Source organism: Felis catus, chromosome X (genome assembly GCF_018350175.1).
Source record: "Felis catus isolate Fca126 chromosome X, F.catus_Fca126_mat1.0, whole genome shotgun sequence".
Lineage (NCBI taxonomy): Eukaryota > Metazoa > Chordata > Mammalia > Carnivora > Felidae > Felis > Felis catus.
In genome coordinates, this window is record NC_058386.1 from 101,548,032 (window position 1) to 101,575,705 (window position 27,674).

The 27,674-nt window shown below is 41.7% G+C and overlaps 1 protein-coding gene across 3 annotated transcripts in view; it reads right to left on the bottom strand.

Annotated features, from left to right (window-relative positions):
* Positions 1-27,674, bottom strand: part of TENM1 (teneurin transmembrane protein 1) — a 786,286-nt gene that overhangs the window by 65,320 nt on the left and 693,292 nt on the right. For all 3 annotated transcript variants that reach the window (XM_011279454.3, XM_011279453.3, XM_019824255.2), the window contains one exon: positions 8,301-8,455. In XM_011279454.3, coding sequence (XP_011277756.1) covers positions 8,301-8,455 — 155 coding nt within the window. The remainder of the gene's footprint in view (positions 1-8,300; positions 8,456-27,674) is intronic.

The window sequence follows — 27,674 nt, forward strand, 5'->3', positions numbered from 1 at the left end:
ACAGCTTGCAAATGGGTTTTTAGAACAATTTTTTCTTGTGATTGTTGAGAAACAGTGGGCAGTAGAGGATGCGCTGGAAGGTAAGAGGTGGGTAAACATAGTTCTGACCTCAAGAAGATTCAGAAGATGTGCCTCACAGATTTCATGGTGGAAACCTGATATCGATTTGGAAAAGATCCTCAAATGCGTTAGTAAACCATTTTTTCTTACTTCTTAGATGAGGAAATGGTGTTTATGGATACTATGACTGGAAATAAATTATGTTGAGGGATTCTTCTTCCCTACTTAAAAACAGTTTTTTAATGTTTATCTTTGAGAGAGACAGAGTGTGAGCAGGAGAGGGGCAGAGAGAGAGACACACACATACAGAATCCGAAGCAGGCTCCAGGCTCTGAACTGTCAGCACAGAGCCCGACGTGGGGCTTGAACTCACAACCCGTGAGATCATGACCTGAGCTGAAGTCAGATGCTTAACCAACTGAGCCACCCAGGAGCCCCTCTTACTTCCTTTTAAACAGAGTTACCAGCCTGGTAAGGTTTCTTTGTGGATAAGTTGAAGAAAATATAGGTGAGACTAGTGACTTTCAAACTTGTTTTGACTGTGACCCTCAGTAAGACCTATATTTTATCCCATTATCTGAGATATACAATTGAAATAAAAGTTTCATGAAACATTACTTACTCATCCTTACTACACATGACACATTCTAAGGTTTTGTGTTCTATTTCTTTTTTTCTTAAAGCTGGTCATAGGTCAATATATTGGTTTCCGGATCCACTACAAATCACAACCCATAGGTGATAGTTCAAACAGATGGGTTCAAAGTCTAACAGATGACTACTCTAATGGTGCCACAACTTCATCTTGGCCTATCTATCCATCAGTGTTATCATGGATGAGGACATGGAAGGCATTCATCAAATCCATAGGTGACACAAGGCTGGGAAGGACAGTGAAGATATTGGATAATGGCAGAAGAATGCCAAGATATGGATGGAATCTGATGAGATAGAATCGAATACAGACTAATGTAAGATCCTGCACTATGATGCAACCAACTGTTCAAGTACAAGATGAGGACACTGGGATGAGAGACATGTGCATTTTTAGCACCCTGCAATCACATCATAGATCAAAAAATGTCCAAAAATCCAATTTAACTTTACCTGTGGTTTCTCAATCTGTGCTTTTTACTTCCTTGGCGTTTTCCAAAAAGGTCTTGGGGTCACCATGTAAACTACCACTGGGTGGGACTGAGCCTGAATAGGGAAGGTTCTTGTATATCACTTCTTATTTGATCTGCTGTTTGCATCGGTTTTATAAATGGGGACTTACTTTATTTGAAATAAATGTTCTTTGGCAAAAATCCTTTTGAAGACCGCCAGGCAAGATGAACCGAAACAGAGAATATAGAAAGAGGGTTGTGATGGTCTCCATTCTACCTTTGAGCTAGAGCATATGTGGATTGTTTCGTTCACGCCTGGAAACCTCACTCTCGAAGAGATATTAAATAAATGGGAACATGTTCAGAGAAGAGTGAGGAGAATGGCAAAGGAGCTCAAAACCATGGCAAGTGTGGGGCAGTTAAGTGGATCAGGGATGGGACTTAGAAGGCCTGACAGACTTGCTCACATACACCAAGCAGGCTGTCATGTGGAGGAGGCAGTTAGAAGAGCAGTTTGGTGAAAAGAATGTGGACTTTGCCCTCAAGTCGATGGGTTCAAATTTCAACTCTGTCACTTATTGGTTGTGTGATCTTGACCAAGTTACTCAACTTCTTTGAACCTTGTTTTTCACGTTTGTTAAAAATAGGGAAACGATACACCGTACTCACCTTGAAGGGCGGTCATGAGGATAAATAAGATGCCACAGAGGAAGTACCCAGTATAGCTCATGGATCACTTAATACATTTATTTCATAGAAAACAGATTAAATTGGTAACACAGGGCCTCAAGAGTCGCAATAAGACTAGATGGTGAAAGTTAAAAGACTATTAAAAAGTTAAAAAGTATCCCAGAAGAACTTTCTATCAGGCGGAGGCATTCAAAGATGGAATGAGCTGCCTGGAGGAGGTAGTGAGTTTTCTGTTCATAAGAGGCATTTGAAGAGAGGCTGGTTATTATATGGTGAGAATATTCTGGAGCAAGGTCCAGCAACAACTGATTGGGAGGAGGACTGGGATTCATAGTAGACTAGCTGAACAGATTGAATGCGTGGGGCCAAAGTTTGCTCCTCCAAAGAACCAGTTATGGCCTTCCTTCATAACCACAGATGATACCTCCCTCCACCCGTTAGGCCCATTTGACGAACGGGTGCTTTTGGGAACTACTCAGAGGCATACAGATGATCCAACGAGCATTTATAAAGGACTGGTTATACGTCAGATCCTCTAGACAAACACCTCAAAGTGTGTGTCTTATGGACAATGGGTCAACTGCATTGTCTATACACAGAAAAGGTCCATGTTTCTTGTGTATCTGCTATCAGGTTGATCTGGGGAGAGCATGAGGCTGGCTCTAAGGAGTAAGCCAGCTCTCAAATTTGCTATCACACCAAGAGACCTGGTCTAACTCCTAGTTCCATTCTAGTCAGGCATGAGATGGACGTGAGTTACCAGAGCAGGATGGTTCAAACGCAGCAACGGAAATAAAGAGCCCAATCTCTCCATAATCAACTCATCCCCTGAAGTGAAGGGCCTGGTTGTTTATAGCAGTGCTTACAAAGGGCAGTCATGCTTCAGAGTTTATACCGAGAATTCAGGTTCACATTTCAGTAAATCAAAAAAAGATATTGATTTGGAACAAATGGCTGATTTTATTGTCAAAGCAAATTTCATCTCTTGAGATGATTAGGTTTTATTAAACTATTTCCTAAGCGCCACTAAACACACATTCTGTGAATAAACAGCATATTCGTCAAACGGCATTTGTCATCCACTTAACTACCATGATACCTGGTCATCTCCAATTGTCATTGAAAATGTAGAAGTTGGAAAAATGCACACTGGGGGCCAGAAAACTTGTGCCTGAGTCACTTAATAACTCCATGGTCAAGGCACAATACATAATCCTTCTGACTACCAGTTTTCTCTGCTGTAGCTGGAGATAATCATAGGTACCTCTCAAGGGTGGTTGGGTTGTGGAGATAAAATGCAAGAGTGTGAATAAGACAGCATAGTTTCGGGCACATAGTACGCTCTCAATAAGTGGTAGCGGTTATTATTAGAATTACTATAGGGAGGCCATCATGATGTACTGAATATTAAGGCACACTATCAAGGACGAATTCCCCCTGGGGTTCAGGTTTGCCTCAGAAAAGTGCAGAAGACGAAAACAAAGAAGAGAAAGACGGATGTTCTCCACATCACTTCCCAGCTTCCAAAGGTACTATGCTACCATGGATGGACCTTCCCTTGTTGGGGACCTTTTGGTTTTGAAATGCAGGGAAAGTAACAAGGAACTTTAGGAACTGGGTTCTATTTCTGAAGAGAAACCTTCAGAGTTGGAAGAGACCCTGAGAAAACAGTGGGTTCGTCTTCCTGAGTCCAGAGAGGCTTGTATTTCAAGCATTCATAGATTACTGTTATCCAACATTGCCTTTAAAAGTTTCAAAACGCAGGGACTGTGTAAGGTCTTTTGATAATGCACGATGCTGCCACACAGTCTTAGAATCGGTAAGCTCTTCGTAGGTCTGATTCAAATCTTCGTGCTGCACAGGCCTCTATTTTCTCTCCTGTCTGTTTCTGTCAGCAGACTCTTTGTGCTCTCATTTAGACATGTGTCTCCACCCTCACCCATCAATGTATTTTGATTTACTGAAATAGGAAACCGAGCACTGTGTAAGCCCAGCTGGGTCACCGTAAGTACTACTACCAACACCGGGGGCTTTGCTCTTGGGAGGTGTTCTGACGCTCCCTACTCAGCTTTCTTCCTTCCAGCGGAAGACGGCCCATGTTCTCCAGTACAGTCACGGAAAACACAGGTCCCCCATCTGCCACAGTTGTCTAAACAGACAGCGGGAGCTCTGGCCATAGAGGCTGAGCGTCTGGGCAGCTGTGCCACACACTGGCTTCCTCCCGGGAGACGCTTTATCCAGCCACCCAGCTGATTTCAGTGTTCCCCACCTGTCATGCACCTGTGCCCCACCTGGGTGCTGATTTGCACACACCTGGGAGCTGACTTGCTTTAATGCCAAAGCCTCCCCTTCCCAGCCAGGCATCTCAAAAAAGTGATCTATTTTCACTTTCTCCATTTCCTCACCTCCCACTCTACCACTGCAATCCTATTCCAATTAATTAGCACTCCACCAAAGGCATTCCTATCAGAGTCACGAATGCTGTCAAGCCAAATGGCTTCTTAAAAAAAAAACAGCTTATTTTATGTGACCTCTAAAGCAGCAGCTGGCATTAACCATTCCCTTCCTTTTGAAAAGCTTGTTTCCCTTGGCTTTTTCACGGCACACGTTCCTGGTTTTCCTCCTACTTGTCAGGTGTTTCCCTCTCAGTCTCCTTTGTGGCCTCCTATCCATTCCTCAGCCTTCTCTTGAGTATTAATATCCTTGGAGTTTGGTCTTAAGCCTTCTCTTCTTTTGATGCCATGGGCGCCCCCCTCCCCGGAAGACCCCATCCATTGCCCCATTTGTTGTTCCCATGTGTGGACTGATAATCCCAAGTCTAACCTCCTGTTCAGGCCTTGAGCTTTAGACCTATTTCCAGTTGCCTGCAAGACAACTGCAAGACTTGGCACCTCAAAGCCACCATGTCCTGAACTGAGCCCATCATTCAACCCTCATCCCCAACGCTGCTTCTCCTCTTCCTGGATTCCTTATCTCAGAGAACAGTGCCATCACACCGGTACTTCCTTAATCCTGCAATTAAGTCCAGTCAACGAGTTCTTTGCTTTTGGCACCAATGCTTCACTGACCTCTCCAGGTTCTTAACCCATACCACTGATACTTTAGGTGTGGCCATTGTCATTGCTTGCCTGTGTAACCTGCATAAAGCTGAGCATCTTCACGTTCAGTGTCATCAGAGTTGTAACCCAAAGAAACGCCATCTATGCATCCCAAAAACGTTGGAAAGCAATTTAATTTGTACAGAAGTCTTTTGACAAGGTGCTAGTCATTTATATATATCTTTTGTCTCCATCACACCTATATTACTTCAACAGCCTCTTAAGTGGTCTCCTTGCCTGTAACACTGTTTCCCTCCACTTAGTTCTCTATGCAATAGCTAGAGAGATCTTGAAAAAATTTTTTTTGTGTTTATTTTTGAGAGAGAGAAAGAGAGAGAGAGCGCGCGCGCGCGCGCGAGCAAGTGGGGGAGGGGCAGAGAGAGAGGGAGACACAGAATCTGAAGCAAGCTCCGAGCTGTCAGCACAGAGACCCACTAGGGGCTCGAACTCACGAACCGTGAGATCATGACCTGAGCCAAAATCGGAAGCTTAAATGACTGAGCCAGCCAGGCGCCCCGCAGCCTTGGTAATTTCTAATACCCGCCTCCCACCCCACCTCACTCGACTCCCCATCTACTCCCCCAAATGACTGTTTTTCTAAAGCTGAAGCTGTATAAGGAAAAAGGAAGGGAGGGCATGAGGGAAACTGAGGCTTGGAATGAAATACCATAGGGGAAATGTGATTCTGCGTCCTGGTTACCAGGGCTCCTTCTCACTGGGCTGCGCTCTACATCCCCACCTGAAAGGGACGAGGTAGCTTTTTATTGTGGCAATTATGGCTAGCAAATGGCATGTGAAAAAGAACCCTTCTCATGGTGATGAGGAGCATATGTTTGCTCTATTTAGACAAAGAATTCTCTTTTGAGCATAACTTTTCCACACAGAAACAGATAAGTTGTTTAGACTTGACTGATTGCAATACTAAGTGTCCTATTTTAAGTTAAAAATATCCCACAAGTGAATCATATACGTGCATCTTCTCTTTCGTCCCCCTCCTCCATGGAAACACATTCACACCCTTCCTTTCTGCCATAAATAATGCTCCTTTTCCTTGCCTTCCACAGGATTTTGCATCATGGAAAGTTAGGTTGCTCGACGACTCGACAGCCTGATCCACTCAAATCTCTCTTAAGAATGGTTCATTCATGGGGTCAGTTTTCCAGGCCTTTCCAGGGCCTTTTCAGGCCCATTTTATTTTTGTAGTGGACTATATCTGATTACTTTCTGCATTTCTGAGGCGAGGGAGGGGCACATAGAGAAGAAGAAACCCCCCAAATAGGCACATTTTTAGTGTTTTATAGAGATGTGTATGTTTGGAGGATGGAGACGGGAAGGGATAACAGAGCTAACGACTGAAGCAAGGTTTCCAGATGATGCTTTACTTGCCTTGTGGTGCTAGGTTCCAGGGGTACAAAGCACAAAGCGACATGAATGCCCTAACCCTGGCAGATACCGCTGGCTGCCTCCCCAGCAGCGATCCTTCATTCCTTGCCAAGAGAAGCCTGATTTTCATTTAAGAATTAGGTAGCAATACGCTTAGGGAAGGGAACCCAATTCCAGAGGGTTTGAATCCATTTTGGAGATCCCAGTTCCCCTTTGCCAGTGTCCGGTGAAGGCAAGGGCACATGATTCGATTCTTGCCAGTGTGACTCAAGAAGGAAATCTATTGGCATCTTTCTTACCTCTGATCATCTCACTCTGTGAATTCATGAGACCTTACAGTTTAAACTATTTTTATTTTTTTTTAGATTAAAAAAAATGTTTATTTTATTTTTGTTTTTGAGAGAGAGAGAGAATGAGAGAATGAGTGGGGAAGTCAGACGCTCAATCGACTGAGCCACCCAGGTGCCCCAAACTATTTTTATTTTTATTTTTTTAGAGAGAGAGAGAGAGAGAGAGAGAGAGAGAGAGAGAGAGAGAATAATAGTGTGCACGCCCATGGGGGAGGAGCAGGGAGACAGGGAGAGAGAGAATCCCAAGCAGGCTCAGCACTATCAGGGTAGAGCCCAATGCAGGGCTCGAACCCACCAACCGTGAGATCATGACCTGAAGCGAGATCAAGAGTGGGATGCTTAACCGACAGAGCCACCCAGGTGCCCCTGAACTATTTTTAGATACACGTTTCATTATTTGCAGTCAAAATCACCCTCTCCGATACACTCACTAACCAATCCTAAAACCCTCAACATCTACTCTAATTCATTTGAAAAGATTAATAATCTACTTCATCGGAGTCTCGGGTTCATGGACTGTTAGAGCTCAAAAGTCCCTTTGAGGACTGTCTAGTCTATTTCTCTCACACTGCAGACTGAGGAAGACACCCAGAGGATGCCGGAACTGTGCTGTATGCTCTATAATCTCTCTATATGTCCAATCCTGATTTTGTACAACTGTGGTAAAATCAGAATTTTTTTTTTTAAATCAGAATTTTTGACTCAGATGAAAGTTACACTGAATTTTCCCTTTTGTTCTGACAAAGAGCTTTCCTAAATAAATGTAAAATAGATCTCAGAGGGAATGTTGCCTCTACTTAAAACTTTCAAATGCCTTAAATACAGCTGTTTACATACACATGAATAACAAGTCATGCTTGTATATGCATTACAAAAGATTCCTTTTTAAACAATTTTTAATGTATTTATTGTTGAAAGAGTGAGACAGTGTGAGTGGGGGAGGGGCAGAGAGAGAGTGGGAGACACAGAATCTGAAGCAGACTCCAGGCTCACAAACCGCGAGACCATAATAGGGCACCTGGGTGGCTCAGTCGGTTGAGCCTCCGACTTCGGCCCAGGTCATGATCTCACAGTTCGTGAGTTCGAGCCCGGCATCAGGCTCTGTGTTGACAGCTCGGAGCCTGGAGCCTGCTTCGGATTCTGTGTCTCCCTCTCTCTCTCTGCCCCTCCCTCACTCATGCTTTGTCTCTCACTGTCTCTGAAAAATGAATAAACCTTAAAGAAAATTAAGAAAGATTTCTACAGACCTCAGTAGTCAGTGCTTTTCCAAATGTGCGTTACTGCATTATTTAAAAATAATAAAATTATGTAACTTGGAAAATACTCAATAAAAGACTGACCTTTACCCTCCAATTGATTCAAATTTGAGAGCCTTTATTCTTATTCTTTTCTTTTCTTTATTCTTATTCTTATGCCAACATTCCACCGGGTAGTACTCCCAAGTGAGTTTATCTGAGGTGGAAAAAAGTAACTTGCGGAAAGAGAAACTTCTGCTATGTGATGTTATAACAGATACACCAGGCTTCCTTTCTACCTAATTTCTGTATGAGAAAATTGTTATCCATTTCCATGATGCCAAATGGCGATAACGCTTGGAAACCAGTGGTGCCTACCTGAGTGATGTCCATTCCTGAGTCACAGCTCAGTGGCTGTGTGGAAGTCAGACCGTTTGAGCCGATTACGGTTGTGACCACAGCATTGTCATCAATTCTCCGAATCATGGTCCCATCCACAAAGTAAATGAATCCATGCCTATCAACTGTGATGCCTGGTGGGAAGAAGCAAATGAGCATTAGTAGTCTAGTGGGCCACATTTGCACCAAGATCAGTATTTTGAAAGAAGCCATAGAAACGGAAGAGCATTTTAAAGACATATGGATTCAATTTTGCTCAGCACAGCCAGGACAGTAATGGGAGAGGTTTGTTCAGACACACATTCACTTCTTTGTGTATTGAGAAGAAATGATAAAACATAACGGGGAAATAAAGCCAGGTCTAACCATTTTGTGTTGTGTAGTTTTACATTTCTGCCCCCTAATACTTGCTTACCCCCACAAACAGAAAAGAAAATCCCCTTTAAGATAAATGGGAAGAGACCGGGGAGGCAGCATATATTACACTTCTTTTAGCGTGCAGATGCATAGGCCACCGCTTATTTTCATGGTTGCATTAGAAATAAGTGACTTGGAAGGTATTAAAGTTATTTTCATCAATTCACACTCAGCTCACAGAGAGTTTGTAATAATTCTGATAAGCTGGACTGTGTCTTTTTTCTCTATATTATCTGTTAAGAGTTTGGAAAGCAAAATTATGGTGTCACAAAGGGAATGGTCAAACTTCTAGAAAAAATGAAAGCCGATAAAATTCTCACGGTAGTTTTTACACGTTGTGTTAATTACAGCCTGGTGTTTTGGAAAATATATAATAGTGGGTAGGAGTCTTGGGTTCTAATACTGATACATCACTTACAACTCCTACGTGACTTCGGTTGTCATTTGTCTCTCCAAATTTTAACCTCCTCTTTGGTAAAGTATGGAAAAGATAATCTGCTTGTGATATTGTGATTTATAATAGGAAATACGTACTTGGCCTTCTTCCCAGTTTGTAACACAGAGCTGCTAAAACTTTGCAAATTTCTAAAGTGGCGAGAGAAACAAAGGTGTCTTTTATTACGCTAACGAGGGGACCTTTGGACTGCATCTGAAGATGGGTTGGTTGCCAGGAGAACCATTCATGAATAGAGGGTTGGTACTTTGAGTCCCACCCCCAGACCTCTGGGGAGGGGAGAGGGGCTGGGGACTGAGGTCAGTCTCCAATAGTCAATGATTTGATCAACCACACCTATGTAATAAAGCCTCTATTAAAAACCCAAAAGTTCAGGCTTTGCAGAGTTTCTAGGTTGGTGAACACATGGAGATTTGAGGAGAGTGGTGTGCCTGGAGAGGGCACGGAGGCTCCACACCCTTTTGCACACACCTTGCCCTATGCGTCTCTTCCATCTTGGCTGTTCCTGAGTTATATCCTTTTGTAATAAACCGGTGATCCCGTAAGTGAAATGTTTCTCTGAGTTCTGTGAGCCCCTCTGGCTCATTAATTGAACCCAAGGAGGGGATCATTGGAACCTCCAATCTATAGCTGGTGACAACCTGGACTTTCGATTGGCATCTGAAGAGGGTGTGTACGTTGTGGGGGCAGTTTTGTGGGCCCGAGCCCCTCACCTGTGGGAGTGGACTTTCTCTGGGTGGATAGTGTCAGAATTGAGTGAAACTGTAGGATACTCAGCTGGTATCCGAGAATTGCTCTGCTGGTGGTGTGGGCCCCCCCCCCAACACTGGAAATTGGTCTCAGAACGTTGATTACTGCCTTACCTAAGCAAAGGTGAGCAACTGTCTTAGTCTGGGACTGAGGCAGGGTTCAGTTTTAAAACTGGGACAGTCCTGGCCAAACTGGGATGAGTTGGTTACTCTTCGCCTAGGTTGTTATAAATATCATATGAAATAATACATTTAAAAAGTGTCAGACATATATAAAGAACATATGGTGTTCCTGCTTCCCTTGGTGCTTTTGACAGTGCTCTTGAAAATAACCACATGGCATTACTTTAACACTAGTCTACAATTTAGTCTTTTCTGATCTCTCCTTTATCCAGACCTTGTGAGACACAGAATGCATATTAAAGTTGGGAACATCTGTGACAACAAGCATGTCCTTTTAGTGTGTGTTCACGCACACACACACACACACACACATTCACACACCCGATCATTTCCCGGGCCAACAGTGAACTCACCTAAAGACAGTTTATAAACCCAACTTAATGAACTGCTTTCAGATGAACTAATTTGTTGGCAGGAGGTTAATGTTAGACTTGGCTTCATGGTGTACTTTGATTAATCCTGATGTTCCTCATGAAGTATTAATCCTTAGCATCTATAAAAGTTACAGATTCATTTTCACTTTCCCCGAATGCCTCTAAAGTCATGTATGTTTTTGGAGAGTTCTCCAAGGAAACCAGCATGTCCAAACAAGGACCTTTCAGCAGGTTTCTAAAAGAGACTTTTAAGATTGAGCAGGTCAAAGGATGACACCACATGAACAGTTCTTCCATCTCCAGAACATGTGGACTAATGATGAACCAAGGCATACCTCTGCTTTTTATTTTTGTTTTGTTTTGGCAAACTCAAAGCCTCCAATGCTTAGTGTTTGGTCTGCCCTGTGGCAGGCCGGCCTATGATTACCTTCTATGACCTCTGTATTAAATTATCAGTGAGTGTGAAATTTAAAATTTGGTTGTCATAAGAAGATGGGCTGAAAGATCATGACTCAAGTCTGGAGAGAGAAAGGCTGAGAGCAGTTCAGCTTGAAGTGTCTGAAATCATGAATTATTTACCAAACACATACTGAATGTCACTCTGCCAAGTTCTGTGAAGGCCAAGGGACAAAGAATCCAGGTGCACAGAAACTAAGAGGAATACCGTGGAAGTGTTGCTCCAACGAGAAGGCAGTAAATTCAGAGATTCTAACCCTTTGAAAGTTGGAACAGATTCACAAAAGGTATAGAGAAAGAAATGAATTCCTACAGGAACTAGTGTATTTGGGGAGCTCTTTATCTTGATGTGGACACCAGGGAGGACAGTTCTGTTCCTGTGACCACTACATTCCTCATCCTCATCAGAGGGTGAAGTTTGTGCTGATCCAGGGAGGATAATCCTGGACTTTACATGGTTTTCCACTTTTAGCTTTTAACTTCTAAACACTGTGAACCGCTTTCTCTCTGTTCATGTCAGCTGAGTTCCACAGATGAGGCTTATTAAATACTCACTAGTGGCCTTCGGGGCTTATTTGGCTGACAGTTTGTCGGATATTTTTCCATACATTTGTGCAGCCGTTTCTTTCATCATGGTCCAAATTCCAAAAGACTCCATTATCCTGGAGACTCTTTAATTAAACTTGATTGGGTTATATTTATGTGTGGAGTTGAAAAAGAAGTAGTAGGAAGGTCTTCGAGGAGCTGTGTGATAGATGCTTTACGAGTGCATCAGGGTGCATTTTATATGTACATATTTTCATTTCTTCTCACTTTCCTTCCCCAACCAACACACACACACACACACACACACACACACACACACAGACACAGACACAGACACACACACGCAGAGATTCCCCAAACAACTAGTTTTAGAAACTCTTCACTGGTGAGGTTTACGGGGCATTTAATTTTCACTGTGGTTAAAAACCAAACTGGAAATCCCAGGCAGGAAAAGGAATTATTTTTGCCATTACTTGGAAGGGGGTGGTCTCCCCTCCATAATGAGTATTGTTACAGCCCTGGGGTGTCAATGATGCAGTCAGCATGATCTATTACCATTTGTTAAGCTGAGTGGGAGAAGGTGGCACATGCCCAGTATATTTTAAGCTTTATTTTTTCAGAGATGGAGATGTGAATGATTTCGGAGCACATAAAGCCATCTGGGGCTAGCAAGATCTGCAGATTCAATTGACTTTCATATTTTGATATTGTTGTACCCAGATTTCCAGAATGTGGTACCTAATGTTGTGGGCAGAGTTCGTTCCAACGGCCACATCCATTGATGTGCTTACTGCCAGCATTTTCCTTACCACTGAAAACACAATGGAAGGCACAGTCTTTGTTTGGCTAAGAAAGGAATTAAACTGCATTGAGAGAACCACTTCCAGGGTTTAAAATTTTAACCACTATTCATTTCTACAGCAAGCAAAAAAAGATAGATCTTGGAGATTACCACAAGGTGAGGCAGTGGCTGGGAGTGGAGGCGGGAAGAGTACCACAGATAGCTTGAGTTCCCACCCCACCCTACCTCCAGCAAGGAAAACATCGGGCTCAGACACCCAGACAGCGTGTTTAGCTTGGAGCACATTTTTACATTTGTGAGAAAATAAATAAATCCTTGTAAATTAGTGCATATAATGAAAGCACTGACAGACCATAACCTGGAAGTGTGAATGGTGCTGTCTCCATTCATCAGCATTAAGCCTTAACAAGCTCTTTCTATGGAGGGACCTGCTCATAAATAAAGTGCATCTTGTAAAAAAATTATTCACAATGTCTTATGCAAAGTAGGGGACATTATATAATATCTGAACTGCAGGCTCTTTTCTCTGTGAAGCATAGCTCTGTATGAAACAGCTGCAAATTACAGGCGAAATTATTTGACTTCTTCCCTTGTCTTATTATCCTCCAATGAATAAATGCTATAATTCTTAAGAAGACAATTGCCTAAAGCTGGGGCAGCCTGGATAGTTACTAATAAATGTATCACCTGTTGGGGAAGAGGCACTGCTGATCAATACTGAAACAGCAGGGATTTCCTGATGTGAGGTCACGGGGAGCCCAGATGTGGAGGTTAATAGCCTGGAAATAGTAGCTAAAATCCCAAATTAGGTAACAGCAAAGATCAGAGTATTTGGCCGTGCAGAATGCCAATTTCAAACGTTGGCAGAAGGCATGTTTGTATTTAATTTATAAAAATTACAGCTGTTGAGGCCACCTACATTTTTATTATTTCTATCTTAAAAATGAATCTTCTTTCGAATATAAGCTATGGAAAGCAGTCATAAAATTCTCTCCATCTGCAGCCCTAGCAACCAGAAAACGGAAATACTAGTTTTTCCCCCTTGACACAATGTGCTCTTTAATTTTATGATACAGAGATAAATGGTTAAAATAAACTTCCAGGAAATGTCCTAAATGTAGTATGGTGTCAGCTCAATCTCCATTACTGAGAGTGCTGAATTGTCTGACACTAGCTGTTGATCACAAAGTGCCCTTTAAATCAAAGAGAGATTAAAATATTTTGCTTGTTTATGTGCAATTCAATTCTCTGAAAATTGGTATCATGTGTTGGTCTATATGAAAATCCTCCACCAGGCAGAAAAGTCCATTCTCCAACTGATCTGTCTATTGTCCACTTAATTACCCGCTAGAATCAGAAAGGGTCAAGTTACTTCTGCACAGTAAGCCTGTTAAGTTCTCTTGCTAGGTAGCCCTTAAATGGAGCTTCTAGAACTCTACAAATATCTGTGTGTCACTAGGGTTGAAGGAGGCTGAGCTTAATGACCAGCTGAGGTGACTTCACTGTGTGGTTAACAATGAGAACAGGATTTCTTCAGTAAGAGACTCTAATAAACCCACTGTAATATTCCATGACTAGTGAATGGTGTGACTTAATCCGATATTGTTGAATAAAAAAGTTACAGTATATTCTATACAGTAAAGGTCAATTTCCAAAGAATTTAAGTACAAATTAAAAATGATAAGCATTCAAATGAATATTCTGCTGACTGGAATGTCCTTTCTTTCATGACTTAGAAGGTACTTTAAAGGGCTTCAGAGATATCATAAGGAACAATAGATGTTTAGGCCAGTTAACCAAGGAATTCCGGCTGAAAGAAAGGCCAGTTTTGAGCATGTGTCTTCTCGTTGGCTCCTTCTGATTCTCTCAGAGTGTTGACCAAGGCAGAGTGAATGAAAAGCTCTCCTACCTCCATCAGCCAGTATTTTTCTAAAAGTTTACTAGAGAAGCTCTTTCTCCTGATTTATTGATTCATTAGATTTATTTTGTGTCTATTACATGTCAGGTACAGTGCTAGGCACTAGGAGCACAGCAGAGTAGTATAAAACAGAGCTCAGCACAGGTTGGGGAGATGAACAAATAACCAGGCAATCACAATGCCTTGGGATAAGCATTAGTTTCGAGCAAGTCCAGGATGCCATGGGAACAACCCTGGGGAACGGGCTGGGGAAATGAAGGTCACAAGTGATCTCTCAGAGTGACAGGTAAGCCAAACCTGAATGACCATGTTGAATTCCTGATGAGCCCAGCGTGACATCCAGGGAAGCACCACTGAAAACCCATGAAGGCTGACTAGTATCACTAACTATAATAACCATTTTCATTTGCTGCGACTATGAGGCTATTTCAGGCATGGAGCTGGATTCTCTACAGACATTTTCTCATTTAATGCTCATAGCAGCTTTGTGGAGTAGGTATTACTATCATTTTTCAGATGAGGAAACAGAAGTTCAGAGGTTGAATGACTAATTCCAGGTTACCTACCTAGAAAATGCTAGACTTAGCTCATCTGAGTTCAATGTCCACAATCTGTCTCTTTTTAGTGTTTATTTTTGAGACAGAGAGAGTGTGAGTGGGGTAGGGGCAAAGAAAGGGAGATGCAGAATCCGAAGCAGGCTCCAGGATCCCAGCTGTCAGCACAGAGCCCGACACGGGGCTGAAATCCCCGAAACGCAAGATCGTGACCTGAGCCGAAGTTGGACGCTTAACCGACTGAGCCACTCAGTCGCCCCTCAGTGTCCAGTCTCTTAATCTCCATCCCATGTAGCCTAAATGCGGCTACCAATCACTTTACCACAGGAGTGGTGTAAAAACTGGTTTCAGGAACTTCATGAAATAATCTGCAAAGTGCTTTGTGTATGGGGAGATTTTGTCACGGGGAGATGGTCCATTGCTTTAGTTACATTGTCAAAGTGACTAATGAGCCCTCTCAAAAGATTAAGAATTCTTGTATTCCTGTAGATCTCTTGGATTTCTTCAGGATTATCCTTCAAAGATATTCTGTGGCTTCATCCCCACAAAGGTGATGAGTTTTGGGGCGCCTGGGTGGCTCAGTTGGTTAAGTGGCCAACTTCGGCTCAGGTCATGATCTTACAGTTTGTGAGTTCGAGCCCCGCGCCAGGCTCTGTGCTGACAGCTCGGAGCCTGGAGCCTGCTTTGGATTTTGTGTCTCCCTCTCTATCTCTGCCCCTCCCCTGCTTGCACTCTGTGTCTCTCCCTCTCAAAAATAAACATGAAAAAAAATTTAAACAAAAAAAGGTGGTGAGTTTTGAGAAAATACTCAGAGTTTCTATATCATGGGGATTTCGGTAACTGGACTATTGCCTTATGACCTATCACATAAAAAGGAGGCCCCGGGGCACCTGGGTGGCTCAGTCAGTTAAGCGTCTGACTTCGGCTCAGGTCATGATCTCGTTGTTCCTGAGTTCGAGCCCTGTGTCGGGCTCTGTGCTGACTGCTTAGAGCCTGGAGCCTGCTTTGGATTCTGTGTCTCCCTCTCTCTCTTCCCCTCCCCGCCTCTCAAAAATAAACATTAAAAAATTTTTTTAAAAAAGAGGCCCCAGATACAGGGGTCACAAACTCCTATGTTGTTAAGGGTTGGGCAGGTGACATCAATCTGTAGGTTAGTGCCAGGTGAGGTTCTAGGGAAAGCTGAGGTTAACAAGAGAGAGCACATGCCACCTAAATGCATTCCATCTTTTTTTTTTTTAATAAATTGAGTGTGGCCAAATGAATTATATTTTTGAACTGGATTCATCCTCAAGTTGCCAATTTATGATGCTTGCTACAGGGCAATCAGGAGGAATATATTGTCAGTGAAGAGGCTGCTGTGAACAGAGAAGATCCATGAACTTCGAGTAAATCTAATAACCAGTGTAGCACTGCTGTTTAAAGTTGTGTCTTGCTACAGAGATTTCTCATATATTCCCAGCCCCCAGAGAAGCACAGCCTCCCCCACTATCAATATCCCCCACCAGGGAGGTACATTTGTTACAACTGATGAACCTACACTGACACGACATTATCACCCAAAGTCAACAGTTTACATTGGACCTCACTCTTGGTGTTGGACATTGTATTAGTCTGGACAAATGTATACCGACATGTATCTACCATTAGAGTAACATACAGGGTAGTTTCAACATATGAAGATTCTGCACAATTTTTCTGTGAACAAAACTACTCAAAAAATAAAGTCTATTAAAAAATTATGCTTTGGAGAAGCACTGTAAACCAAAGATAATCAAATGTAATTGTAATTCTCATCACGGGAAAATGAAATAACCTGGATGGCGGATGATACAACACTGGCTACGAATGCAGCCTCTTTTGTTCTCACCAAGATCAAAGGTCAAAATCTGTGACAAATCTAGTTCATTTTGGTCTCTCTGTTTTCAACAAGTTTAGTCAAATCAAACCTGAAAAGTAGGTATCCAAGCTGAACTCAACTTTGCTTTTGCTCTGCCACCATTCTCTTCCTCATCCTTCCTTCAGAGAGCCCTCCCCCTTCAGTATGGCAGACACAATGCTATGTATTCAGGTCATCCTATCTATTTTTACTTCTGAGAATAGAGCTAGGTTACATTTCCCAGCTTCCTCTGTACTTAGGTGTGGGCAGAAGTGATGTATGCTACTTCTAGGCTTGGCCCCTAACAAAACCTGTGTTGAGCTCCTCCATGGATCACCCTCATCCCCTGTAGGTTAGTCAGATACAGAGGCGTTGAGTAGTTACTAGATAGAAGGAGCCTGGTTCCCTGAGTCACCACCTGAAGCAGAGATTTTTCCCACCTCCCCAGGGGAACCCATTTGGACTCTGATGTGAACAAGAAAAACTACTATTTTGTTGAGCCAGAGAGAGAGAGAGAGAGAGAGAGAGAGAAAGAGAGAGGGAGAGAGAGAGAGAGTTTTCATATAGTTGTTAGCTTGGCCTATTATATTTACCAACTCGAATCCTATTCATGTTTCCAGGCTTCTACAAGATGTTTGTCTTCCAGAAAGCCTTCCCTGCAAACTCTACTTCATTCAGGTCTTTCTGTTTTCTAACCTACAGAAACCTGTATTTTATTTTATTTTTTATTTTAGAGAGAGAGAGAGAGAGAGAGAGAGAGAGAGAGACAGAGAACCTTTAACAGGCTCCACACTCAGACAGAGCCCAACCCGGGCTTGAGCCCACCACCCTGGGATCACAACCTGAGCTGAAATCAAGAGTTGGACGTTCAACAAACTGAGCCACCCAGGCACCCCTGTTTTGTTTTGTTTTGTTTTTAATGTGAATTCTCTAATCATGCTTTGTCCAGGCAATAACTCCTTGAGGGCAAAAGTGGATTTTATTATGCTTTACTTTTATATCTTGACAAATCCAGTAGACCTGGGCACAGATGTTCAATAAAATTTGCTGAATTATAGACCTAATTGTCACACCCTTACAGATTTTTCTCAACTTGTGATGGGGTTATGTCCTGATGTACTCATTGTAAGTTGAAAATATCATTAAGTCAAAAATCATTTAATACACCTTACCTACTGAACATCATAGCTTAACTTAGAGCCTATCTTAAATGTGCTCAGAATACTTATGTTAGCCTATAGTTGGGCAAAATCATCTAACACGAAGTGTTGAATATCTCATATAATTTATCAAATACTGTATGGAAAGAGAAAACTAGAGTGGTTGTGTCTGGTTCGTGATCATGGGGCTGGGAGGTGCAGTACAATACTCTCATGATACTGGGTGGTGGCATATTGATAGCCTGGAAAAATATCAAAATTCAAAATTCAAAGTCCGTTTTCTACTGAATGCGTATTGCTTCTGTGCCATTGTGAAGTCAAAAAAAGTAGTAACTTGGGAACCGTTTGTACATTGAAATGCAAATAAAATCAAATAAAGCATGCCATGAGGTCAAGAGCTGCACATGAATTTCTCTAACAGTGAATTTAGAAAGGAGGTAATGGTAATTTTTCTCTCCAAAGATCTTTAAGGCGAGTACAGTCCCCTATCCATTAGTGATGATTACAATATGGGGGGAAGTGGGTTACCAACTAAGAACAAATAGAATAAGAACCATGGATCAAGTGGATCAAATTAACTGCACATAAATTTGATCCATGTAGCTAGCTACAATGAATAGCTCAGACTCCCTCAAATCCACTTTGCTCTGTCAACAGCTTTGTGTTATGATCTTGTGATGTCTTCCAATCTTACCATCTCAGGAGTACTAAGGAAACAGAAATACCTCAAGATTTTGCCTTCACTATGGACCACGTAAGGAAAAGGAGAGGGAACAGTGGCTCCGGGGTCGTATCAGGGGATCTGGGTTTCAGGTTCGCCTCTGTTACAGTTTAGCTGTCGGCCATTGAGTGAGGCACTTGACTACTCAGTGTCCTGATGGCCTAACCCATATCCTACCTACTATACAGGGTAAAATGGCACGAAGCTCACAAGAGCCAGTGAAATGAAAGCACTTTGAAAAGGATGAAGTGGTGCTAAGTGGTGTCCCAATTGCTCAGTCATTGCTATAATTCTCTCTGAAAGTGACTTTTTCTAGGCCTAGAATCATGGACAGACATTTCCACCTTGGCCCTGCTTCAACATTTTAGGCTTTTCCATGTTGGACAGACACAGTAGAAGACTTAAGTCCATAAAGCATTATGTAGCCCTTGTCAGTAGCTGAGCTGTCCTGTGCTAGATTCATCACAGACAAGGCAGTGGTTGAAACACTGTTGTCAGCTTTGGGGAAATGCCACACCATTGAGCTACTGGTATAAAAACTTTTGAGCTTGTAGCAGGTGGCTACAGTTTTCATGCCGAGAATCCAAAAATGAAGCTCCACACTATGCAATTGGCTCAGAGATCCTGGGTTAGGGGTGGTGGTGGTCTCTCAATATTTAACAGAAATACCAGACACTAATAATGGTAGGAATTATTTTTCCTTGTTTTCAAGATGTAGGTGTGTGTGTGTGAAGAGAGATTGGGATAAATAAGATGGTTCTAGTTCATGTTGAAATGCACAGCTCTTATTTTACTTTTGTGCTAGAGTTCTTGTTTAAAAGATGCCTGCAGGCTGAGATTTAAGGGGCCTCAGTACATATGGGCTCAGATAAATGAGGTTTACCAAGTGCAAGCTGAATATTTTATATTCCCTCCCCACCACCTTGAAAAATTCTTCAAACATCAAGCATCTATATCTGGGATACTACTCAGATACATTGTGAAGAGATGCCTCTGTCATCCTAAGGACACAAACCGCCTTACAAGAACATTATGTGAACAATTAGCCTGAGGAGGGGAAGTTCATTTATTGCCCATGGACCAGAAAAAACCTAACTGTAGTTGTTACACTCTAGGGAAAATGAGTCTCTCTCAAGGTATGTGAATGACCATGAGGTTCTCATAAAAAAGCAAACTAAGGAGAATACCTTGGCCTGAATACTCAACACAAGCAGGATATGAGGAATTAAGCCTGACAGTGCTTACTATTCACAGAAGTGGGCTAACTCAAGAAGAATTCAATTTTCTGTAGGACAATTATTTGCATGTGGTGCCCATTCAAAAACAACACGTTGTTGACGGCCCGTTTAAAATTCCTCCAACATCTGGACATCTTTAGTAATGAAGCTAACGCTAGAGAAGAAGTTCACAAAGTCAAAAGTGGTAAACAGTCATGTGCAGGAGGTAAGGCAGGGTAACAAATACTGCATGAATATGATTTTTAAACCCCTTAAGTGGAACTTTAAGAGACATTTAGGGGACCGATTTGGGCTCAATCAATATACAATTACACACACACACACACACACACACACACACATGCATGCACACGCGACAGCTGAGTAAAAGAAAAAATTAGTCAAAGCAGTTGCCTGATGAGACAAACAACTCTTTTGACTTTTTTCTCTTCCACAGCCTCACGTACAAGTTTGACAATCTGTAGGCACAAGGTTTTGTTGAAAGGCATTGAAAAAAACGGGTGCCTTGTCCAAAGGGGGCTGGTGACTTCTCTTGACTTGAGATAGGGGTTTCCAAGACCCTCCCCACACTTTTTTCTCTAAATTCAATCACGCAGACATCATCAAGACAGGTATGGGAGGAGGAGGACGAGTCTGGGGGTAGAGGCTGGGCCATCTGGTTAAGACGAACTGACTTTCGAGACCTTCCATAATCTCCCAGTGCTCAGGGTTTTTTGCCTTTGTCTACTAGTGAGAGTAAAAGCTGAGCTGCCCATGTCAGTGGATTATGGTAAAGATCAAATAAAATAACATCTATTCCGTCTGGGAAATCTTTCTGAAAGGTTAACACAAGTGATGCTCATATTTACGTTTTTGATTAACTGTTAGCTTTCCGGCATCATGCTGGGGTTCATCTGCTCCATGATTACCTGCTTCAGCACGGCTTGACTTAGAGGTCAGGAGCCTGATGTGTAATTCTGGCAGCATCTCTGGTACGCTGATGCTGATGATTAGTCTGTACCGGGTCCTGCGTTGCTTCTCCGGCCCAACTGGTCTCCGCACTGGGCTCTCAAATGTACCTTTCTTTTTGCCATCACGACCTATTTGCCCACACTAGGTTCCCTGGGCCTGGAGAGGGCCCTTTCTTTCTCCTGCTCATCTTTCAAGACACAGTGCAAGTCTAGCCTCAATAGTTATAATATACCAACTGACTCCAAAGTCTTGCGAATATCTTGATGGAGGTATTTCCTTGTCAATTAAATCAAATAACTTCATTGTTCTTTTGTGTTGGCAGAAGTCTTCTGAGCCTATTAGAAGACATGTATTTTACCAATTCAAGTGGGTAGGAATGAGGATCACAACAGATACAGTGCTGTTAGGTTGCAAATCTAACATCTGGCCTATAACCAAGAGCACACGGTGTTTTGACTGGACTCCAGAATGCACTTTAGATACCAGTTCAGACCATTTTTAACAAATCCGTTTCGGGACCATCCTATCCTTCATAGGAAGGGCTGAGTTATTCACTTCCCAGTTAGCATTGCCTTTTTGTTCTCCACTGCCCTACTTTCTCTTCTTTGCCTTGTTCTTTGATCTTACTCTTTTTTGAGTTCACTTAACCTTACCTATCAGGAATAGAGGTCAGAATCTAGTTTCCAGTTTTTCTTTCCCCGTGGGTCCGGCTCTTTTGTAGATTCTTTTCCTCCACACCTCTCCCCTTCTGCTCATTTTTCTCTGCCTTTTCCTCCAAACGTCATTCAGCTTCCCATTCTCTAAACCCTTAGAGTGCTTACAGTTTATATCACACAACCCAATGCTAGGTTACAGTCTTCTCTAAGGATTCCTGTCTTTTCTCCTCAGCCACATCACACTCCACTCATGGGCAGGGACTATGTGTCTTTTTAGTCCACTTATAATTTCCAAATTTTCAAATGCAGACCAGATTATTTGCTGCTTGAAAAGCTTAACAAAACAGTGGAGCTCAGTGAACGTGGTTCTTTTTCTAACAAGATCTACTGGGAGCATGATGTGGGTCTGACAGAGAGGCTAAAACCAGAGGGAGTCTTATAAGTAGTATAGTGGGTCACTGACACTAATGTCTTATTGGTGACAACATTTAAGCCGTGTGCTCCTGCCACACACGAATGTTTTATATGTTCACAGAATAAATGACTAAGATCTATAGTAGAAAGAGAACAATTTGAGCAACTAGAAAAAAAAAACAAATTAGTTAATAGGTGAGTCTTAAAAAGGAGGTAAAACACAAGGAAATGGAGGCATTTAAAAATATAGCCAGGGGCGCCTGAGTGGCTCAGTTGGTTAAGTGTCTGACTCTTAATCTCAGCTCAGGTCACCATCTCACGGTTCGTGAGATCGAGCCCCATGTTGGGCTTTGTGCTGACAGCATGGAGCCTGCTTGGGATTCTCTCTCTCCTCTCTCTCTGCCCCTCCCCCACTCATGTGCATGCTCTCTTTCTCTCTCTCTCTCTTTCAAAATAAATAAACTTAAAAATACATATGTATTGCATGTGTGTGTGTGTGTGTGTGTGTGTGTGTATCCAGATACCATTTTTGCAACATTGCAATGGTTCCTTAATTCAAAAATCTCAAGCATTTCCAGGAATTAGGAAGATATCAAATTTAGGGCCAATTCAGAAGGCAGTGGTTTTGTTTTTTGTTAATTGACAGTATTTTTTTAGTGTTCAAGTAAAGTTGAATAAAGTCATGCTGTTAAAATTAGACCAGGCATACTTGGAAAATAAAATTGGGCCCAGCATTAGTTAAAACAAACAAAATAACAGAACAAGACAAAAATCACAATGAAGACTTTGAAGGTACTAAAGTGTTGATTTGTGGTTTCTCAAAAATTTCAAGCCTAACTGGCTAAAATCAGGAGATTTAAAAGTAGCCCTTCTTCAGTCCACTCTCCCTGGAAATGCCTCCAGTTTTACTCCTCTGGGAAAGGTGGGAAGGTGCCTTTTGAGAGACAAGTCCTAGAGAAGGGTTTGGGTAGCAGTAGTCTGCCTACAGTTCTGATTTTACTTTGCTCGAGAGAACACAGAGAAAAGATTATAGAAACCTAAGTAGGTAGTCTTGGCAGAAGCCATTTTGTGATGGGTTTGGCTTGGGGAGGGGCAAAGCAGACCTATCAATCGACCACTATGGCTTCAATTTCCTTGGGTTAGAGATCCTTCCAAAATGAGGAATGATTCCTGAGCTCTAAGGGAAACTACTGCTGTAATCAGCTTTCTTTCCTGAGTAAATACTGGTAAAATTGGGCACCTCCCCACCTTCCTTTTCCCAAAAACCTATTACACAGTCTAACAAGCTTTTTGAAAAACCAAAATGGAATAGCTAGTAAATGAAACTGGAAGAAAAATAGAGCAAATAACATTGGGGTTTCCTGGCCAGGCTTTGATATTTGGGGCTTGAAGATAACCTTACATTTGAGTTATTAAGCCTTTGATTCCTCAGGGAGAAACTTTAAATGGGCCAGGACTCACTCCCAAGGAAACGGCGACTTTCTTTGGGCAACAATAAAGCTGACTCATTCTATTGAGGCTCTTTAATATTGAGGAAGTTCACGGTCAGCTATTTAGGGAACTGCACGTGTGGACACATACTAGAGGTGTTGGTGAGGCTCTACAGCCTTGAATCCAATCAGAGCAGGAAATAATGGCTGAAAGCTGGCCTCAGTAGGACGGGGCCTTAAAGACCCTACTTCAGGGCCAAAGCTGCTGTGTGTTCTGTTACATACGTACTTGGGACTCACAGGTTGTGAAATATTTTGAATATCACCTCTGTATGAGTGAAAGCCTTATTTAAAACAAACATATCACTTTTAAAACTGGAATTGTCAGGTATAAATTTGCAAGTTACTTTCTACACCCTATTTCTGACTTAAACTTTTTTTAAGTTATGAAATATTTCAAATGGTAGACAGCTCAGAAAACAGTAGTACATGCTGCCTTGCATCGACCACCCAAATTTCACAGACGTTGACATTTGCTTCACAGATCTCTTAAAAAAAAAAAAAAAAAAGGAAATGTTCCGGCTACAGCCAAAACCCCATGTCCTTATCCCTATTCCCTTTTCCCTTCTCTCCCCAGAGGTAACCACTACCCTGCAGTTAGTGTGCATTAATTCCCATACGTGTTTCCACACTTTCCATATACGTATGTGTCTACAAATTCTACAGTACTGTTTCTGTGCTTCAAAAATCGATGTAGGAGATGGAGGGTGGTGACGGCTGCACCACCAGGTGAGTATACTGAATGCTTCAGAATTGTTCCCTTAAAAATGGTCTCACGTATTTTACCACTATAATATGGTAATGATATCACACCCTCTATTCTCTGGCAACCTTCTCTATTATTCATGAAACCTTATGCGTTGTGGCCATTAATGTTTTACATGTAGATCCAGTTAATTTATTTTTGCTGTTATACAATATTCTATCATGTGACTAAGCCTCTACTGATGGATTGTTAGGTTGTTTCCAATTTTTCTTACTGTAACGACATCCTAGCACGTGTCTCCTTAGGCACATAGGTACTTGTGACTTTCCATAGCTGTTCCTTCCTTCAAGCTTCCACCAGTAACTCTCTCCAGATATTTTAAATACATGATTGCAATTTTTAAATTTTTAAAATTAAAAAAAAATTTAAATACATGATTGCAATTAAATTAGGGCCATGATATTCAATCAATGTAGTTTGACAGAAAAGAATTTGAATATAGTCAAACAATTTTGCAAGCAAAATGATTATTACTAGCCTTGAAGCCAATCCAGTTAATAACAGTTGTTAGTTTTAAAACTTATTTACTCATCCTCATTCTCATCTTCATACTTTATTCAGTACTTAATCCGTGCCAGGAACTGGCTTAACCCAGAGCGTGTCATTTCATCTTCTATAACCCTAGAAGGAAGGTAAGTGTATCATCTCCGCTTTACTGATGAGAAAACAGTGACTCAAACATGTTAGTAATAGATTTGAACTCGGTTTTATCTGCCGGGCTCCAAAGTCTCTTGTTTTAAACTACTCTAAACACTTCCTGAGTTTTCCAAGTTTCATGGGGCCCAAAGGAGGAAGACACATAGTATGATTCAAGGGTTATTGAAAGCCCTGCCCATCTGCCTTAAAAATATGTTTAGTATAGGAAGGCACAAACGTCAGAGACCCTAAAGAAATATATTGCCAAATATGACCATATAGAATTATAAAACTTCTATATGGTTAAAAAAGGAGAAATTACAAACTTGGAAAATATTTGCTACACATATGAGGGACAAAGGATGCTTCTCTAATTGACAAAACATAAAAATCAACAGCTCGGTAGAAAAATTGGCAGAGTGAGTTTACTGAAAAAGAACTACAAATGGTCACAACAGATATGAAATGACACTCGACTTCATTTATAATCAAAGAAATACAAATTAAAGCTACATACAGGGTACAAGATACCGTTTCTTACTGATCAGATGGACATACATTAAAAGGTTTAATAAGAGGCATCTGGGTGGCTCAGTCGGTTGAGTGTCTGACTCTTGATTTCAGCTCAGGTCATGATCTCATGGGTCGTGAGTTTGAGCCCCATATTGGGTTCGGGGGCTGTCAGCAGACAGCAGAGCCCAGTTCGTATCGTCTATCTCCTTTTCTCTCTATCCCTTCCCCGCTTAGTCTCTCTCTCAAAAAATAAATTAAATTCAAAAAAAAGGTTGAGTGATACTCAGAGCAGCTAAAGGTATGGCAAAATGGGCACATTTATACACTGTTGATGTCAGTGTGTTCAGTCTTTTGGGAGGACAATTTGGTAATATCTACTACTGCTAGAAATTAATCCTATGTATATATTTACAAAAGTGCTCTCATATATATGAACTATGTTGTTCAGCACAGCACTTTTGTGGTAAAAGATTTTTTTAAAAATGGCAACAACATATCCATCAAGAAGCAAATGGCTTAATCAATTATGGTATACCCATATGTTGTAATATTATATATCTCTTAAAAACAAAGAGGTAGGTATGCACATGCTTTTCTGGAAAGGTCTTCAAGATATTTTATTAAATGAAAGAAGCAGGGTGAAGAGTCATCTATATGGTGCAATTCCTTTCGTGTAAGGGAAAAAAATATAAAGGTCTCAAAGGAATCACAAACTGTTAACACTAGTTACTTTTAAAAGGAGGAACTGAGTTGTGTGCGTTTGTGGTGAAGAAGCCTGGCATTTGCTTTCTGTACCTTTGTATACAGTTCAAACTTTAAAACCATAGACATATATTACTTTTATATTTTTATGTTTAATATCAACAGGACTTAGCTAGATGGTAAGATTACAGGCCATTTTAATTTGTATTCTTTGTACATCTTTTTTTAAATGTTTATTTTTGAGAGAGAGACACACAGCACGAGCAGGGGAGGGACAGAGAGAGGGAGAGAGAGAATCCCAAGCTGGCCGCTCACTGTCAGTGCAGAGCCCGATGCAGGGCTTGAACCCACGTACCGTGAGATCATGACCTGAGCCAAAATCAAGAGTTGGATGCTTAACCGATTGAGCCTCCAGGCACCCCTATACTTCTTTTTCTTAAAAAATAATAAATGTAATTAAAATATCTTTTACTACTGGCCTGCCAGGATGCCTTCAAAGATTTCATTTAGGTTTCTTCCTTGACTTACGTTATTAACCCATCCGCAGGTCTCCAGTATCGTGCTCAGATCAGAGTACCCCACTGTCAACCATCAGTACTATGACACCCCTGCTGGAGAGCTGTCATCTATGAAAGCAAAGACACTTGAGTCCTCAGAGATTGGCCATAGGATAGGACCAGTGTGTGTGTGTGTGTGTGTGTGTGTGTGTGTGTGCGTGCGCGCGCGCGCACGCACGTGCACATGCATACATGTGTATGTATTTTAAAATAACATGTTTTGTCTCTTGTTGAACTATAAAAATAATACATGATCAGAAAACTAAGAAGAAAATAAAATCACTCAACATTCCTTATGCAGCAATTATTACTGCTAACATTTAGATAAACTTCCTTTTGCAGTTTTTCTCTGTATGTACGCAGTACCCCTGTACCCTTACAGAATTAGCAGCACACAGTTTATACAATTTGCATTCTGAGCTTTCCACCGAATACTACTTTGTGAGTATTTTCTTTATACCTGCCAGGGTGTTGCCAAGGTTTGAGGGCTGTGGGAGTGGTCTGTCCCAGGTGCCGACAGTAAGGGGAGTGAATTTTCAGTAGAAACGGTAAAAACAATAATGAAACTGATGAATAGCAGGTCTGTGTTTACTGTCACCATCCATAGGAAATTCTAAACAATGTCACGGATGAAATAAATATCCCTCCTATTGTCCCATCCCCTTTTAGTATGCCACTGTGGACTGCCTAGTTCTGATGAGAGGGTGGGAAGAGAACAGGGTGCATTTCTATGCAGGGGAGACAGGTTGAGGGTTGAAGCAAGGGCTCAGAGTTAGCCAGGGGAATCACTGAACCAGGGAATACAGAGGAGACATTTCAAACATGTCCTACTTTATCAGTGTGCTGCTTAGGTTCATCTGGCTTAGATAACTAGAGAATCTGCTTGACTTAAACAACAACAACAACAAAAAAACAAACCTAGCAGCAGTCTTTCTTATGTGCATATAACTTAAGTCATTAGTGCCTTCAAAACACTGGTCTAAATGCCCTGTGTGGTGCCATCTATGATATTTGGGCTGAAGTGGCCAAAAAAAAAAATGCAATCAACTCATCAATTATAAAAGAAAAATGGGCTTCCTGGCTCCATTTCCAGCTGTGTTTTAGCTCTTGATGATGTTAAAATCGTGGGTTTCCAAAGACATCTGGGTTTGCTGCATGTTGTTAGGAGTTTCACACTCTATATGTGCATCCAGTATTGCTGGAGGACCAATGAAACTAAA